The 19,079-nt window shown below is 53.2% G+C and overlaps 1 protein-coding gene across 1 annotated transcript; it reads left to right on the top strand.

Moving 5' to 3' along the window:
* The first annotated feature begins 3,580 nt into the window (after positions 1-3,580).
* Positions 3,581-8,417, top strand: LOC123181017 (uncharacterized). The gene is made up of 2 exons (XM_044593225.1): positions 3,581-3,868; positions 7,360-8,417. The coding sequence occupies exon 2, from the start codon at positions 7,372-7,374 to the stop codon at positions 8,167-8,169; it is 798 nt and encodes a 265-aa protein (XP_044449160.1). The 5' UTR covers positions 3,581-3,868; positions 7,360-7,371; the 3' UTR covers positions 8,170-8,417.
* The last annotated feature ends 10,662 nt before the right edge of the window (positions 8,418-19,079 follow it).

Raw genomic sequence — 19,079 nt, 5'->3', positions numbered from 1 at the left:
TAGAGCTCCTTAAGCTCGAGTAAGTTCAACTTCGCCCTGAACCTGCCCATCATCCTGCGATTGATCAAAGCATTGGTTTTGGCCTCCTCCCTGCCAATTAGATTGAAGTCTCCCGCCACCAACCAGGGCCCTGCGTGCAAATCACGGATGTCTACTAGGTCTTGCAAAAAATCCACCTTGTCAGCCTCGTCCTGCGACCCATACACACATGTGAGCCACCATGGCCGCTCGTCTTCCGGACACATCACCAGTGCCGTTAGCGTATGATTCATGTAGTGTGGATTCGAAAGTTGCGTAACCGCGGCGTCCCAAGCCACCAAAATCCCACCTTGTGTACCCAAAGCCGGCAAGTAGAAAAAGTTCTCATATTTAGCGCCAAGGCACTGACGCACAATGGTCACAGATACATCATGCAATTTTGTTTCCTGGAGACAAACAATAGCAGGGCTTGCCGAAGTAACAACCTGGAAAACGGTGTTCCGGCGGGCCAGAGCATTTAGCCCACGGACATTCCACACGATCATCCTCAATGGCTGCGCATTCATGATCAGAACCAACCTTGACCACCAGCCAATCTGCTAGTGCACCACCGCACTCGCCAGCGGCACTGCTGGTGACTCCCACTCGAACAGAGAAGTATCGCAGCGATGTGAGCATCCGAGAGTGGACTTGAGAAAAGGTCCATGTACATCCGCATCGCTTCCTCCGAGATTACCTCCCCTTCATGCGCCAAACACAGTCTTCTAATGAGTACTTGTTGCTGTTTGGAAGCACCATTCTTCGCCAACCGAGCACTCCTCCTCGGCGTGACATCCACCCTCTGCTTCTCCTGGGGTTACGGGCTTGCAGCCCACATGCATAGCTGGGCGGGCGTGGCAAGAGCGGGGTTAGAGACTTGCACATCTGCACCCCCATGGACTGAATGTCATCGAGCAAGGGAACCTCCCCATCAGCACGCAGCGGTGTGGTCACAGTCTGCACAGGGTTGAGATGCTCGGCTTCATCCACCGCACCATCCGGACTCACCAGCCCCACCGTACGTAAAGGAGTGCATGGTGCATGGGTGCAGCCATCCTCTGATAGGCTCACCGGAAATGTATCCCAGGCTTCCACCTGTCCATGCAGCCTTCGCGAGCAAACACTCCCTGAATCCTCCTCGAACAACGAGTCCAAGCCATCCCATCTGTCCCCACAGGAGTTGGCGCCATCATCATCCACCGGGTCCCGCAGGGGGATACGATACGATCCGATTTGGACGGATCCATCCCCATGCACACCACCAACAGGCTCCAGATCCGAGAGCCTGGCCACCTCAGGTGCGTGAGCATCTTTGTCGGCTCATGCCCACCGAGACAGCTGGACCGAGGCGGGCGAGACAACGGGAACCTGCACATCTGCCCCCCGAGCCGTCGCAGCACATTGGACCGCCGATGCTTCTTTTTGACCAGTCCCCGCCTGCGCCGACACGTCAAACTCCACCATAGGCTGGCAAACAACCTCACCTGCATGTGGGCCCAAAGGATCGGCCAAAAGCGATCCAGTGACGATGGCCATGCAACTGCCGCTGACCGAACCACCTGCCGAACCCGTCCTGATTTGAATGCAACACATCGCCGGCGGCGGCAACGCCGTCGACGACTCCGCCGTACCGGCCAAAGCGATAGACACCGCTGGATTGCGGGCATCCCCCTCGGCGGCCCGCGCACTGGATCATCATTCCTCAAAGGTGGCGACGACGACGGCGGCGGCGGTGGAGGCCTCCGGCCACCATCATCCTCCAAGTCCACCATAGCCGGCTCCTCCAGGACCACGACGTCGATCGGGTACTAGAGTGTGCGGGCACGCCGGCCAACGGAAGCACGCCAGCCCTCCTCCTCAGCCCAAAGGTTCCGCCGGGGCTCGTCGATGTAGAGCAAAGGGTGACGAGGAATCTGGTGAGGCCGATCCGTGCGCAGCCAAAGCCGAAAGTCCGCCATGTCGAGCCGGCGAGCAGTGCAATCATCCACCCTCACAACGTAGCCGAGACCACGCAGAATCACACTCGCCGTCCTCTGGTTCCACGCATGCGCAAGCACTCCCCGCAGCGAAAATAGGAACAAGGTAGGGGAGCGAGGTCGCCGTTACCTGCGCCTGCCTATTCCATGGTCGGAGGTTGAGCTCGAACCAGGAGGAGTGAGCATGGCCCGCGCGCACCATCCGATCCCGGACCGCCCAATCACGGCAGAGGACCAGGAAGTCGTCGGGGAAGAAAGCGTGGATGGACATATCCGCCGGACCAATGTCGAACGCCGTGTGCAGCGCCTCCGCCGCAGAAGCCAAGTCCACCGAGGGCCTGTTGCCGGTGACCGTGACGAGAACCGCCAAGCAAGCTCGGCCTCCATCCGCCATGTGTTGTCCCCCGCTTCCAAGAAGCAAACTTCCACCGGGGCCTCCTGAGCAACAGCCACCCCGGGCAGTGCAGACTCCGGCGGGCCGAATGGCTCCGAGAACTTCGGGCTGGCAGCCGACCGCGCGCCCCGGGACAGCGCCCGCACCACCTCACTCCAAAGCCTGACCGCGCCAGGTGGCGGAGGACCCGGCGGTGGAGGCGGCAAGATGGTGCCCGAGCGCCGCGGCGACGCAGGGGCGGACACCTCCACCGGAAGACGTAGAGCATGCGGCGGGCGCACAGGCTGCTCCACCGGAGACGGACTACGCGGCCTGGTGCAGCCGCGAGAGATGTGCCCGACACCACGACACCTGACGCAGAACGCTGGGTTAGTGCAGTCCACCGAGATATGCCCGTCGCTCCCGCAGTTGTAGCAGCATCAGTGCAGCTCGCAGGGAGTCGCGAAGACGGCGGCGGGCGGGGAGCACGCAGCACGCGGGGTCGGCCAGGGGGAGCACGGCGCCGAGGACGTTGCAGAGCCCGAGGACGGCGGCTCGTCTTGGTCTGCCAGCCACCCCCAACCCGCAAAGGCGCCGGCGTGCGCGATGGCCCCGCCGCCCTACCCTGGACGATAGGGCCAAAGGCCGTGCCCAGGACCGGCGACACAATGATGGAGCGCAGCTGAGGCCAGGGCTGCGCCGGGGACGGAGCGGAGGGACCAGCATGCGGAGAGAGCGGGGGATCTCGCCGCGCCGAAGAAGGCGGAGATGGCGGGGGAAGGGAGGACGCGGAGGAGAAGGAGCCCGACAGGGAGACTCTGGACGCCATAGCTCAGCGGAGGGAAGGTGGCCGCCGCCTCCGGAGTGGAGGACGGCGCGAGGTGGCCGCCGGCGCCAGAGTGGCGGCTGGCGCGAGCGCAAGAGGAGAGGGGCGCTAGAGCAGGGGAGCGCTAGGAGAGGTCAACGAGTGATGAACTACAGTAGACCTCGTGGCAATTCTCTTTTTAGTTTTGTCATATCGATCATTACGTGACTTGTATTTTAATCTTTACTATATGAATGAGACACGTATTACCATGCAAAAAAAACAATGCATTTATACGTCAACAGAGATAAATTGAAACAGTGGAAATAAACCATGCTTGTAGAAAAGAAAAGTAAGACTCGTCTCGTGAACCTCACTTGGCCGAATATTCCGTGGGCCAGGCTCCGCAGATAGGTCAGCCCACGACCAACTGCGCCCGCGATGCGTACGAAAAGCGGCTTCGCTGCTGACCTGCCTCGAACCCTTGCTCGACTGCGACTGCGATTGCGTCCCGGCGGTAGCCGCTGCCGTCCGGCCGCGCTGCTATGGCGAGTTAGACGTCGCGGCCCTCATTGATCCCCGTTACGGATTTCCCCTTCTTCCCCGGGGATCCCGCCTGCCCTACCACCGAATCGTGCTGCTCCATTGCCTTGGAAGGTCGCCGCCGCCGCCGCCCGTTCCTCCTTCCGTCACAATGTGAGTGGCTACGCCCTTGTTTATCGGTTCCTATGTATTTAGTGTGAGATTCATATCAGTAGATCAGCTGAGTCTGTATGTCCAGGCTGTAGTTTTTTACCCAAAAGAAATGGGTCTTAGAGCATCTCTAACTTTTTTCTTTTGAGAATCACCAGGGGGAGTTTCCCCACCTGAATATATTATTCAAATTGGCCAAAATCCCAGAGTGGTGATCCAGTTTATAAGGAAAACCGGATCGAAAATCTTAAACAAATTGACCCCGTTTATAAAGGAAACCGGGCTGAAAAACAAACAAGGCACGGCCAAGCTAGCAGACATAACACCAACACCATGAGGGACACAAGTAGATGTGGGGTGCCGTCGAGAGATCACAATACGAGGACTTTGCAAACAGCCGAACGCATCGGCGGGCAAACCGGCCCCATGGCACAACTCAGGAGCATCCACAGCCAACGAGTGTCATCCCAGACACGAACCTTGACTGGGGCTCCGCCATAAAAAGAACGGAACGAATAGCAGTTTGAGAGGCATCTTGCGCCATCCTTGAGCAAAGATGAGTCGAGACAACACCAAGAGCACCAAGCTCGCCGCAACACAACAGTAACCATGAGAGGGTCTTGAGCAACCGTTACCAGAGCCGCATGAGAACACCACCACCGTAGACGAAGAGCTCCAATCAACCGAGACCATCCATGATACCTCAAGGCTATTGGTGCAGCCGAAGGGCAACGAGCGACCGAGTCCACACCGGACGAAGAGTCACACGCTGCCGAGTCTACATCACAACAGCGGCACCGCCGGTGAAGCCGAAGGGCATCAAGGAGCTGAGTCTACACCCGGATCGCTTCTCCGAGCACACCAGCAGAAGCCGGCCGCACCACCACCACCGACTAACCCGCAGTGAGCAGCCACCACACAATCCACCAAGCTGATGCCTTCAGGAAGGAATGCGACGCGAATAACGCCGCCGTCGGCCGTTCCGGACGGACCAGGAACATGGGTTTCCCCAGGAGCCTCGAAGGGGAAGTCACTATGACAGCGATGCCTCCAAGGAGGTAAGCGGCACTCGCGGGCGTCACCATCGCCGGCTCCGGCTGGAGCTGTGGCTTTCGCCCAAGTGAGCAGACCACCTCCGAGGAGCACCGGTAGACTGCGGATCGCTGCTCCCTGCACCACCACAGAGCAAGGGTCACTGCAGCCCGCCGCCGCACGTGACCAAATCCGGACCACTGCAGACCAGATCCTGCTCAGCCGCTATTGAGCAGCACCACCGCCTCAGGAGCACCGCACCTTGCCGCCGACGAAGTCGAGCAGCACCACCGCACCGCAGCCGTAAGCCTGCGAGCAGAGGACGGGGGGCTGCCACCCCGCCCCATCGAGGTCGGCCAGATCTGAGGGCCGAGCCAGGGGCCCTGCGCGCCGCCACACGAGCCGGTCCCTGACCGCCGGATCCGCTCCACGCCAGGCCAGGAGACGCTGCCGGAGGAGCCACCCACCGGACCTGCTCCCCTGGACACCGGGACGACGCCGCCGGCCGCCGAGCAGACCGAAGAAGAGCCAACCCCATCCTCCTCCGCAAGCACCCGACGCGGCGGCAGCACCACGCCCAGGCCTGACCACCACGCCGCCCTAGCGGCCGCAGCGCCGCCGTCGCCACGCAGACCGAGGCCGCAACAGGGCAGTCCCGGCTCGAACCCGGGTCATCCGCTGCGCCGCTCCACCACCCCAACGCCGCGCTCGAGCGGCCAAGCCACGGCACCGACGAGATGCAGGTCGCCGGAGCTGATCTGAGACCCACACGAGAACGCCGCCGCGGTCACCGAGGGAGGGCTCTGCCGTGCCCGAGGCCTACCCACGACGCGAGCAAGGTCTCCGCCGCCGCCGTCGGCCGCAGAGGCTTCGCCCTGCAACTTCCTCCGGCGGCGGCGGGGAGGAGAGGGAGGATTTTGCGGCGGGGAGCTAGGGTTGCTTTTTTCCGCCCGAGCCGCTCGCACAGGAGCGACGCGGGGGCCGAAGTTGTGATGGCCTTTCTGCTTTTGATTGAGCATCTCTAACTGAACCCTTAAAAGATTTTCTCTCAACTTTCTTCTCGAATCTGAACTCTTCAAATATGAAAAGTTAAAAAAGTATGAAGCTAACTGAACCCTAAAGTATAACTCCGCAAACCCAAATTATGCACAAACATCTCACTGGAAACTCAAATTTAAAACTAGATTATAATTATACATAGTAGTTCATTACACAACATCATTGGTAGTTCATAATTAAATTATATAAAACTTAATTAGAGCTAAACTAAAGCTAAAACGAGGTAATTTAAGATAAAACAAGCACTAATCCGATTCGGGGTCGAGGTTCATCACCGCCGGCAGATCCCTACGCCTCAGCGTGATTGGTGCCCCGCCATGGCATCGGCACATCGCCGGAGTCGTCGGCGACGAGCTCGTAGAAGAGTGCATCGCACTCGCGATCTGCCTCAGCCAAGTACCGTCGGCTGGCCTCCGCCTCACGCTCATCGGCGATGGACTGCTCGAAAGCTCGTCAGACCTCCATCATCTCAGCGTCTGTGCAAGCCAGGCGGCCGCCTTAGTGTTGACGTGCTCCACTGCCCGGTGCTCCTCCTCATCGAGCAAAGCACGCTCATACTCTCTCCGCCTCCTCCCACGAGAAGCTGGCGCCGGCGCCACCCTTCTCCTCGGCTTCATCCGCCGGCCTGTCCTCCACCTTTGCCTCGCCCCCTCCTCCTCTTCCTTGGCTTTCGACGCCACAGCCGCTGCAAGCTGCGCCGCCTCTTGCTCGTCGCCAGAGTTGTGTGCCGATGACGAGTTGATGGGCATGACATCCGCCATGGTGATCCTCCGCTGCTCACCCCATTACAGGAGGCTGGTGATTCCAGCGGCGACGACGACGAAATCGAGCGGCGGCGGCGGTGATTTGGGTAGAAATGGGGGTGGCGGTGAAGGATTTAGGGTTTGTGTGGGGCGCCGATGTGAATTTTATACCGGCGGGCCGTCAATTTAGTGTCTCGCTGTCGGTTGAGCCATTTTTCCAGTGAGAGGAGCACAAAGGAGATTTGATGGGAAGTGGTGTTGCTCTCTCAATTTCGAGCCAAAAAGGAATCTTTTTAGGCTTAACTCAATTTTTTGGAGGTATAGGTTTGAGAGTTCGGTTAGGTGGCGTTTAACTTCCCAAAAGATGCAGATTTTTATATTAGTTATAAAGAAATTTGAGAGTTCCGGTACAGATGGTCTTAGCTACTTAAGGTAGTTTATTTTGGTTTTGCACGAATAACTAAGAAATTACATGTCTATTTGTTATCATTTATTCTGAAAAATATAAGCTGAACCAAAATGATTGATGATTTTGTCATGGTACTTTGCTAGCTTGTGATGATTTCAGAGGTTAATAACGTTGATTTTTGAAGTAACTCCCCGTATGAAAAGTCAAGTGATTCAAGAGCCAACATAGTGAGGTGTTTGTGATTTGTGCAGACAAGGTGATCAATGGCGTCAGGTGCACCTGGTATCATGCTCCGACACCTTTCCAAAACACTTGCTGTAAGCCCAGCAGTGGCATCTGGTATGACCAGCCAGCATCACCAGCTTCAACAGCGTGCACCAGTGGGTGGCACATCCAAAGGCAAGGCTAAGCTCAAAGCCGGCCTGCCTTTGAAGCGCAGCGTCATAGCAAAGAAGGGGGGCGCGCCTGCCACTGCTGGGAGCGGTGGTGCTGGCCGTGGTCGTCGTGAAGCCATTGAGCGCATTACTCAGATTGCAGAGTCTTGTCTGAAGTCCTCTACTCCTCTACGGCACTTGTCCCCCAAGGAGTGTCTTCGCGAGGCAAAACGTGAGGAGCTTGGACTCATCTCCAAGGAACGACAACGTGAACTTGATATTGCCAAGGCTAAAGCCAAGTCCAAAGGTACCATTGGAGGTGATGGTGGCCGTGTTCTGATGGGTCCACCTGGCCTTGACTATATCAGTCTTGGCCTTGTAGATGAGAAGACCATCCCTACTTATGAGCTGACAGTTGAGGATGGTCGGCGTCTTGCCAAAGAATACAGCCGTGTGCTAATGCAACGACACCGTGCACGCCAAACTGCGGAATCAACACTTTTGAGCCTCAAGAAGGAGGCCGTTGCTGCACTCCCCGAGAAGCTGCAAGCTGCTGCTATGGTTCCTGACATGACACCATTCCCTGCAAACCGGTACATGGCAACACTCACGCCACCAATTGAAGGGTATATTGAAAAGGTGCGAGATGCTGCCAAGAAGTATTCTGTGAAAGAGAAGCTTCGCTGAGTTCAATTCAATCCATATAAGGTGGCTGAGAGTTCTGGAACTTTTTCTTATGTTGTATTCTTGAGAATCTGTCAGTTTTGCTGACTTCGTGCTGTTTTTGCCTCTAATAATCAGATAGCGGTAATAAACTGCCACGATTTTGCTTTGCAAGACCATGTTATTTTGGCTGAATCTTTTTACTCCAGTTTTGCTGTGTAGCACAAATTGATATGTTGAACTAAAATCAAGAAAAGTTTGTTGCTTTGAAATGATGCTTATACTGAAAGTATCCTGCCAAGGTTACTAGAAAAATGACTTGTCCAAGCTTTAAGTAGTAGAGTACTTACGTAAATGTTATGTTGCTTTCCATCAATATTTTTGAGTTTATTGCGAGTAATGTGCCTTGGCCCCTTAGAAGATACATTTATTAAGTTTAATTGTAGCCATTAGTGAGTGCAGATATAGTGATGATGCTGAGTGTTTGTTTGTGCGTGCTAGTACCAGAATAACTTCGTTTTTGTGGATCATGGCTGCGAGATCTAAGGTATACAAGAGCATCTACAGCTGGACCTCTCAAACACGCGGGCAGACCGTCCGATCACTGATCGGTCACAAAAAAACGGATCCAACCGGAGCTCTCAAACCGCGGACAAACGTCTGGGTTGGACGGCATCCCTCATATCCAGCCCAAACGTAGAGCGGATATGAGGCAGCCCGGGCGTGTCCGCCACGTCAGCCCGGCCCACCGTTGGCCCACCCTGACCCAACAAAATCCTCCTCCGGAGCAAACCCTAGCTCACTCCGCTCCGCTCTGCTCCCTGACGCCCCCCTTTCCCCAATCCGTCCAATCTCTAGCGCCGGCGAGCATCTCCAGCACCGGTAGTCACTCCGACGGCAGCTCCGGAGACGAGGACGGCTGGCGCTTCGTATCGCGCTCGAGCGCTCGCGGGTCAATATGGGTGGCAGCTCCAGGTCAGGTGCGACGCCACCTGTCGCCGCAGCGCCAACGCCGGCACTAGACCTCCGTGCGTGGATCTGGAGGGCTGCCCAATCGGCGTCGCCTACCCGACAGCCTCCTCCACCTTCGGCCACTGCTCCGCGCGGGCAGCGATGGGTTCTAGTGCCCGTTCCACCGGAACCGCGGATGCGTACTCCGGAGTCGTAGGCACGCGCCGCCCGCCGCGAGAGGCAGAGGGCAAGGGAGATGGAGGGAGCGTCCGACGTGGCTGCGCAGTTCGCCCGCCGCAGTCGCGTGATGCCGGTGCACGGCGAGGAGGAGCGTCTCCTCCAGTGGGTGTACCGTCGGTCACTTACCACAGTGGAGACGGATGCCTGGCGGCTCCGGAGGATCAATGCCAAGCAGCTCCGACTCGGCATTGAGCAGTCTGAGCGGGAGGCGACGGAAGCAGCGAGGGTGGCCAAGCTCAAGCGCAAGTAGGACCGCATCGTCCGACGCTTGCAAGGCTACACCGTCATCTCCGGTTCCTCCTCCTCCGACAAGTCTGACTCGGACGACTCCGACGTCGATCCACCTCCTGTCGTGGACGCCTACAGCAGCGCCGGTGACCGGAAGGGCAAAGGACTGGCGAGGAAGTGGTGAAGCTTGGCCCTCTCCTTTTATATAATCTAGCTCTAGTATCTAGTTAGGATGTGCTGGATCGCTGAACTGTGTGAATTATGCCCATTTGGTGATCTTTTGGTGATGTTTATGTGAATTATGCCTGTTTGGTATCGATTTATATGTCTGTTTCCTGTCGATTTTGATCGTTTGGTGAGCTACGTACTACGTTGCATGAATTTGTATGTATATAGGGTGTCGGATATGAGATACACGACTGTGGAGGCGTGGATTTAGGGACTGCGCGATCACTATCCGCGGACGTGCCCAGGCGCGTCCGTGGGCGTATAGGGTGCCAGATTTGGCATGTCCGGCTGTGGATGCTCTAAGTCTGGCTGTGAGATCTAGGGTGTGTTTGGTTGCTTCTCTCAATTTGCTTGCATTGCATGTGTTTCTCACTTGGGCCTGGTTGTGAAAAAACAGGGAAATAACCAATATCTGCACCTTGATTGATTGCCCGCATTGAGGCTGCTTGCATTAGGGGGTCGGTTTTGGCATGGTGTTCGGCGTTCTGCATTGGCTGAGCATATGCAAATACACGATGTTTGGTTGCACACGAGGAGCAAGGTGTGATAACATTGTACCCTACATGGTGAACTTACCAGCTACACCTTACACACGATCACACCGAATTACCGAATGCCACAACAGTGCAATCACGACGAATTGGACGATGATGATGAAGTTCTTCAGGCCAAAATGTCGATATGCCTTGGCAACTTCAACACTGCTGCAATGCTGCTTTAGCATGGCCTTGGAGTAATCATCCTTTGCCGCCTGTCTACTCTTGGACCCTTTGTGGCAGCTGTTCTTGAAACCTCACACTTGTTCATTGTATATTCCCATGAACTGCAAACCCCTAGAACCCTCCTGTGGAACACCACATACTACTTCTCCTAGCATTGCAAAAGAGCAACAGTTCAAGCAGCAAGCAATGGAGCACACTAGACATGAAACATAGCAAAGCATGCATGATCATAAGGCATAGCAAGTTCAACCTACAACTACCATGGTGTCATCCTACCACCACATCCAAAAGAGGGTGTAATCCTACCACCGCAAGTTCGCCATCAGCGTGAAGGGTTAGTATATACCACCTCACCAAAATATATAGGCCATCAATAGTTTTCAAGCACTGGCTACACAAAATATAAGTCGCCATCGTCGTCACCATCTCCATCATCGTCGAGGGTCATGCACACGGTCACCACCACTAGAGACATCGCTAGTAGTAGTGCTTGCCCAGCCAGCTCCTGAGCCAGAGCACCTTGTGAGAGTTTGCCATGGCAACAAACCCAACACCCTGGGCCTTGTTGTCCAGCAGGTGCCTTAGAGAAGCCATCAGAGCCTCTTGGCTGAAGCCACCTTGGTCCATGAGGGCGGTGTAGAGCTTAGGGTGGACGTCGATGGAGTTGCTCTCCCTTATAGCGGTTGCCACCTGCTTGATGGCCCTAGCCATGATGGTGAAGACACTGATCATGTCCTCCATCAAGCCGCCCCTCTTCCTCTTCCTATCAAGCACATGGATGTGCTCAAAGCCCTTATCAAGACTATCTTCCTTGATGGTCTCTGATTCCTGGGTGTCTGGGAACTCAGGCATTGGCGGACCGAGCGGCTCACCGAAGCCCATGGCACGCTTATCGGTTGCCAGCCCAAAGGAGAAGATGTGTTGCATATGGTTGTAGTTCTGGATGGGTGTGTTGAGGAACTTCGCGTCTTTGGGGTGGTCCTAATAAAGAAACGAAATGTTGTTAGTTGCGAGAAGACAATGGTTGAAAGGCTTAAACAAGCGGGGGCATGAGCTAACCATGGTGTGGCCTAGGTAGTTCTCTGACTCCAGAATGACTGTGTAAGTGTTTTGATCCCATGAGGCGCCGCTAAGGTCTCTGAGCTTGGACACTTGGATCCATCTAGCTCTCCACTTCCTGAGGTGGTTCTAGACCCGGGTGGAGGTCACCTCCTAGCCAGAGAACTCGAACACCTGCTTCGCAACGATGTTCAAGTGCACCTCATTGAAGCCCTTGTCAGTCCTAACCTCACTACATACGAGCTCACACATCTTGTTAAGCACGAACGTGGACAGGAACGGCCGCCACTTCATGTTGTTCCCCTACCATCCTTCTTTGCCTTTGCGGCTGCCATTTGTGTAGCGGCAACAACACTAGCATTTGGCATGCGAGCACAAATGTTGTAGGCACAAAAGGAGGACCCATGCCTGAAACCTCGAACACATCTGAATCAGAAGGCATCTGGTTCTCGATGGGGGGCTGGGAGTCTTCAACATAGGACGTCGGGAACTGGCTCTCGGACAGGCAATGGCCTAACTAACCTCTTGCATTTGTGTGGTCATGTCCTACAATCGTAGCACACACATGGAGTAATCATAGCCCGCAGCCACACACTACCGGAACATCTAGCTCAACACAACAAATGAACAACATACACCAACACGCATTCTACCAATTCATCACAAGTAGCTACCAATCCAACACTACGATACAACCCTAGCATGCTACAAATCAATCACCACCAGCTACTAAAAAATCACAATCTCAAAGATCAACAATGTACAATGCTACAAGATGGTCACAGATCAAACCCTACCACATACTCTCAGATCAAACCCTATGTGACGCCCACGTTTATAACCATGCACTAATCGTAGCATCATGCACGATCATGAATGGCGACTCACATTAATATCACAACACAACTCTACGACACAAATATAAACATAAATCTTTATATTACAAGCCAGGGCCACGAGGACCCATAATACATCAGTCATGAAAGCAAATAATATCTGAGTGCAGACATAGTTATACAAGTTTTGCCTTAAGAAGGCTGAGCAAAACAATGACACTAGATCGAAAGGCAAGCCCTCTTGCCTGGGACCTCCGAACTACTCCTGGTCATCAGTCTTCACGTAGTAAGCACTGTCGAGATAACCTGCATCCGCGGTGCTACCAGCTGTTGTAGTAACCGGGTCGAATGAAAAGAGTAGCAAAGCAATGATGAGTACTCATCCAAAGTACTCGCAAGACTTACATCAGATCTATACTAGATATCCATCAGTATCAAAGGAAGTGGGGTAATATCTATGGACTAAGCTATAGAAATGCTAGAATAAGGGGGAGAAGCTCATCTATCGAAGACTACATCTTTCACTAGTGGAAGAGAGGAGCGTATCTGGTATCATTTTAAACACCATATAGCAATAATCCTGCTTGGAGATCCTCTCCTCATCTCCCTGAGAGAAAGCGGTCACCAGGTGTATCTCATTGTTATCTGGGTGTGTTTTATCAAGTATCCGGTTTTAGTTGTAAGAGGTCGGGATACAACTCCAAGTCGTCCTGTTGCCGTGGACACATCTATTCAAATAGTCTAACTTCCCTACAGGGGTGCACAACATTTCCCGATACACTCGATTACCTCTGGCTGGACACACTTTTCTGGGTAATGCCCGACCTTGGATAATTGACACGCCAAAGTCCTACCTAGGCTCTCCAGAGAGGTCAACACATCGGTCTACATCCTAAGCGTGAAGGGATCATGGGCCAATTGCCCTAAACACTCTTGCATGTTGCGTGACTGGCGAGGGACCAATACCACCTTTGTATACACAACAGGCATAACCGACTCACCTCACCAATCAGGTCACTCCATTCTGACTTATAATAGACCTTTCGAGAGGAACGTATGACACCGAGGGCCCCATATACCATTATCCCACGCGACGGTTAGTGCATATATGCCAGTGGCAGTCTCAGATCAAATACACAGATCTCGTTAAGTGTGTTACTACGAGATAATCGCGGACACCCACCAGGGCCCAGGCCCACCTCTCTCCTAGGTGGTCTCTACCTGCCCTGTCGTTCTGCCACAAAGAATCACTCAGGGCTATCGTGAACCCATGCTCATCGCAACCTGGATGGTACCACCAACCCCCATTCTGAACAGTATCATAAGTTTGTATTATAACATAATATATCCTTGATCATCGCTCGAAGTGATCATGACCCGATAATATAGCATGGCAATGGACAAGGGTGTAGGGCCAACTGATGGGACTCTATCATACCTATACTAAGCATAATAGGATAGCAGGTAATTTATCAAGAACAGTTAACAAAAACATGCCATGCATCAGAATAGGATCTACCGATAAAACAACAACTGCACCACTACCGCGGTGAGGCAAGCGGCGGTGGCGAGCTATGGCAACAGTGGCGCAGTGAGATACAGGGACAAAAAGGCGTGGAGAAGAGAGGGGTTTCGATGAGGAGCTCACCGAGAAGGCTCAAAGGGGCCTGAAGAAAGCTTAGTAGCAGCAGGGCGGCCGGGATTGAGGAAGATCACCGATGGGGCAGAGGAAGAAGATGACATTGACCCGGTCGATGCAGTGTCTCCGGGCTTGATCTCGTGGGCAAGGAAGATGAAACAGACGACGGCGGAGCTCCTAGACACGTCGGCGAGATGAGGGGAGGTCGATGGCTACGCGGCCGAGCAAGCAATGGCGATGGCCGAGGTGGCCATGGCAGGAAAGGAGAGAGTAGCGTGATGTGGAGGGGGAAAGATCTTTTACCGTGACCAGGGCGTCGGCGCTGGCATTCTTATCCGCCCCGCGGCTCCTATATCATCATCGTGTTGTGCATCCACCGGCACATCGCGTCGGGACGACCATGACGTGCTCTGTCTCGCGCGCCCGGCGGGAGGTGGACAAAAGGCCGGGGCAGATGGGTTGGGCTGTACTGTGGCGCCGGCTAGCCAAGTGCACAGTAGTTTGTTTTTCTTTTTTCTGCTTTATTTATTTCTTCTCCGTTATTCAATTAATTCAATTAGCAATTGAATTTGGTTGAACTTGATAATTAGCACATACATAGTTGACAACATTTTGAGCTAAAACAAACCGTTTCAATTTATTTTAAAATGTTTAACTATTTGTTTATTTTCAATGGCTTATTTTAAGGGATAATTAATTTGGTGCCCTTAGTTGTGTCCCCCTCGGCAGGTTTGCCCCTAGTTTCCGAAAACCCTCGTTCTTGCCCAACTCACTTTGGTTTCTTTGTGCTTTTGCCCTCCCGTCACGGTTCCATCCAGTCAGCGCCGTTTGACCGCTACCGGCGCTAGATTTAGGACACGGCTTGCCCCCCATGCTCACTCGCTTGTTCCCCCCTCACTCTTTCGTTCCCCATTCCTCCCGTCACTCTCTCTCCCTGTCCAAACCCTAGTTCGTCGGCGCCTCAACACCAGATCCAGAAACCCTAGGGGCACCACCACCAGAATGTCACCTGCAGCACCAGCACATCCATTTCCAGGCGATGGGGGAGAATGGAGAAACCCTAGGCGGCGGCCGCCGCCACAAGAAGGGAATCACATCGGCGCGGGAGGGCGACGGCTGCGCGCACGACCACGGCGGCGGTGGCGTCGTCGACGGCGACAAAAGCTCGCCATCGGTTAGGGGGAGCGTTGAAGGCGGCTGTGGTAGCAGTCAGGGCGACAAGGGCAAGGGCACCGCATCTGCACTATAGCTGACATCGAACAACTGCATAATTTCTTTGACAACTACCATAGTAGTGCAACTATCATACTAATTCCCACAAGCAACAATGCCCACAACAGCAACATCTCATCTCTCTCTAAGCTTCTTCTTCAAAGCCTTGTTCTTCCTTGCCAGCTCAATGTTTTCCTTCTTGAAATGGTGGCACTTGATCCAACTGCCTTCAACCTCAGCGTGCAAGTCTTCAAAAGCTAGTCCAACACGCAATGGAGGAGCTGGGTCAACCCAAACCACCCAGTCACACTCATCTGGTAACTAATTGTAAATCAAGAGTCATAATTAGAAAAGTAAAAATTAGAGAGCAAAAAACAAATCTGGATCAATTTGACATGAACTTACATCCAATGGGCAACCTAAAAAATGGCGGCCATTGCTTGCACCACCCCATGATACACGCCGGGCAGGAACAAGGCCATGACCGGGGCATCGATGTTTCGACAGAAACTCCAAGCCGGAATAAGACTCGTCGGGAAGATAAAACTCTGATGAATGCTGCACAATCCCGACCCCATTGACCTAAAAAAAAGTCAAATTTCCCCCAAAATGTCACAAACCCTAGCTTTGAACCCCAAAATGTCGGGTAGGGTGGAGAAGCAACGACCCCACCACATTGCTTACCTCTCCGGTCGCCGGCGAGAAGCTGGATGAGCCCGAGCTCGCCATGCGCACCGGCTCCTTCTTCTCCTGCGTCCCGGTCCCCCCTCCAATCTGGCCGCGCCTTCCTTTCCTCTGTTTTTCATGAGAGCTGGCTGAGGACGAAGGGGTACTGAAGTTAGCAGCCACATGGGCAAAAATGTCCAAAATCTAGCGCCGGTAGCGGTCAAACGGCGCTGACTGGACAGAACCGTGCGGGAAGGGCAAAAGCATAAGAAAACCAAAGTGAGTTGGGCAAGAACGAGGGTTTTGGGAAACTAGGGGCAAACCTGCCGAGGGTGACACAAGTAGGGGTATAAAATCAATTTTCCCTATTTTTAAAGTTGCTGGTTCTGTTTTAAATAGGTTAAGGCCATTTTAAATATTCAAATGGTGTCGGTTTCTACATGATAATTACTTAGTGATTATTTGCAAAAACACAAACAATTTTGTTTAACTATTTGGAGAAGTAATAATTTGATTTGTAATTTGAATTTGACTTTGGTTTTTATCAAAGGCAATTTAGCTTAGCATAATCAGATGACATGGCATCATTAGTGTGAGATTACTGTAGCTAATCATCATGGATGTTACACCCTACCACATGCTCTCAGATCTAGTTACAATGAGTACAGAGAAGAGGGTGATTGAACTCATAGAGGCCATAACTATAGCTCGAGGGAAACACGGAACAAGTCGGAGGAGAGGAGGAACTGAGTCGCCGTCGTCGTGAATCGTCGCCCGGAGAAGAAGCCCCGTTTACCTGCTTGTCGGTGCCGATGCGAATTGGAGGGAAAGCTCGAAAGGAGGGAGAATGGTGGCGGGAGTTTCGGCTGTGAGGCAAAGGAGGCTATATAGGGCGACCGAATCGATGGGAGGTAACCCAAAATCCTCCCGCCAATTTTCAAAGACACGCGCGAGCTCACGCCATATCCGTGGTACCATGAGCTCCACGCCGCGTTCCCCTCCCCCGCTTTCGCCGTGCCTGGCTCGCTAGATACTGCCGATTCAGGGGTTCCTAGCGGGCCTAGCTGTGAGGTGCTTTAAGCATCGTTCTATGCAGGCCAAACAGTGTATGCGGGAAACCAAAGAACCCAATTTCTTTTCGTGCAAACCTGGTTGGGCCTCATGCAGACAACCTAACACGCCCCTAAGGTATACAAGTCTACCTGTAGTAGATCATACAAGAAGCCAGGGGAGCTTGAGGAGATTTGAGAAGTTATCACATGTGGCGGGCGGAAAACGGCGGCCGTCCGCCACTGACCTCGCGCCACTGGTAACACAACATCAATGGCGGGCTCATGGCCCACGACTGATCGTATACCTACCTGTGGTGGGTTTCCATTTCCACCCACCACAAGTATATTATGACAGGCAAAAATAAAAAATAAACTGCCATGGCAGCGTTTTTGGGTGACGTGACAACCATTTTCATTTTAGCAATAATATCAGTATCCTAAAGTTATAAATAGCACACTTTAAATACACCCTTTAGATTATCAACTCTCTGATGTTTAATACTTACACATGACAATATAATAAGTGCATCACTACTGCAGGATGGTCCAAACGCGACACTACGATCAGAGACCCTTCGACGAAACTGTGTGCGATACCATAATCGCAAACGGTGGTGTAAAAAAATCGTCAAAAAAGGCGCAAAACGTTTGCGATGACGGATGCATCAAACATGGTTCAGATTTTAGTTGCGTGTGCGATGCAGGGCATACAGTTCAGTTCAGTTAACTATTTGGGATGAGTAGGAACAAAAGAAATGGGCAGCCAGATGAAGGTGTGTGCAATATACAACATACGGTTCACTAGGATGAACTGTGTGTTAGGCAACACAATGGAAACGGTTCAACTGAACAAGATGTGTGTGATACGCGACAAATAGGTCCGTAATTAGAAATGTGTGTTAAGACCAATAATAACACAGACGACTGCTGCTAATAAGCCGTGTGATTTGCTCTATCTACAGAAGAATAACATGTATATATATGTATGTATGTATGTGTGTGTGTGTGTATATATATATAACTGAAATAAACATCCAATTACATAAGTCACTATACATATCATTCGCACACACCTCAATAAACAATTGCATGCATTCTAAAGTAGGAGAGATGATCATCTAGTCATCTACTTCTTGTGACGCTCCCGCCACTGCTCTATGGCTCGGTCCCTCGTCTGGGGCAGGAAAAAGACACTTCCTCATGTCAACAATCCGCCTGTACATCTCGTAGCTTGTGTACGCGTCCATGGCCACGTACTTGACATGTTGTTCATCCAGTCTCTCATGCCACACACTGTGCCAGGCATTCTTGTCCTTCTTGCTCTCATTCTTCATCTTCATGTAGTAGGGGTCGATGATGGCCGAGGCGAGGTTAACCAAGGAGTTCAGTTTATTTTTGCAGCTGCCCTAGACCTTGTAGTGGTGCTGGATGTTGACAAGATTCGGGCATTTCAAGTCCGAAACCTTGAGCGCTTTTAGATCGTTGGTGGTGTCCACCGTAGGGAAACTGTAGTCGGAGCTGTTGATAAACCTGGAGAAACGCTCGCAAGGCCTTGTGGCAAGGTGCTAGTGGTAGACGAGGACGTCATGTCGCACGCACAACTGGGCGACGGCAACCTTCTGATCGTGCCCGGCACGACCAATGGTGTACTCAAGGTCGAAGCCGACCACTCGGTACTTGTCCTCGGCAAGGAACTGGTCCATAGTTTGGATGGAGCTCTCCACTAAGACTGGATCCTTCGTGTACACCACCGAGAGGGCCTTTCCCCTCATGTGGGTGTCCACTACGTGATGGGTGGTGAACTGCCCGCTGTTGTCGTCGTCGGCCGCTGGGAGCGCCATTGGAGCCACGGGGAGCGCCATTGGAACCGCTGGATGTCCTCTCTGTATGTGTCGTCGTGGGTGTGCTTATATATTGTGTCGTGTCATGCGAGAGATGAAGGTAAATGGCCGTAGGAATAAATGGGGGCCGGGCGGCCTGGATTCTATGCGTGTCCGCATGGCAGTCTTTGTAGCGGGTAACTGCATTGTCGCGCCGCGCCCGGCACAACCGCATGCACACGAACATGCGTGATCGTGCACCGGTCCCAAACACTGGCAGC

Source organism: Triticum aestivum, chromosome 1D, assembly GCF_018294505.1.
Source record: "Triticum aestivum cultivar Chinese Spring chromosome 1D, IWGSC CS RefSeq v2.1, whole genome shotgun sequence".
Lineage (NCBI taxonomy): Eukaryota > Viridiplantae > Streptophyta > Magnoliopsida > Poales > Poaceae > Triticum > Triticum aestivum.
The sequence above is the reverse complement of the archived record's forward strand: the minus strand, read 5'-3'. Positions and strand labels throughout refer to the sequence as shown.

Excerpts from the sequence above, each read along its gene's own strand:
- LOC123181017 (XM_044593225.1), top strand. The coding sequence starts at position 7,372 with ATGGCGTCAGGTGCACCTGGTATCATGCTCCGACACCTTTCCAAAACA.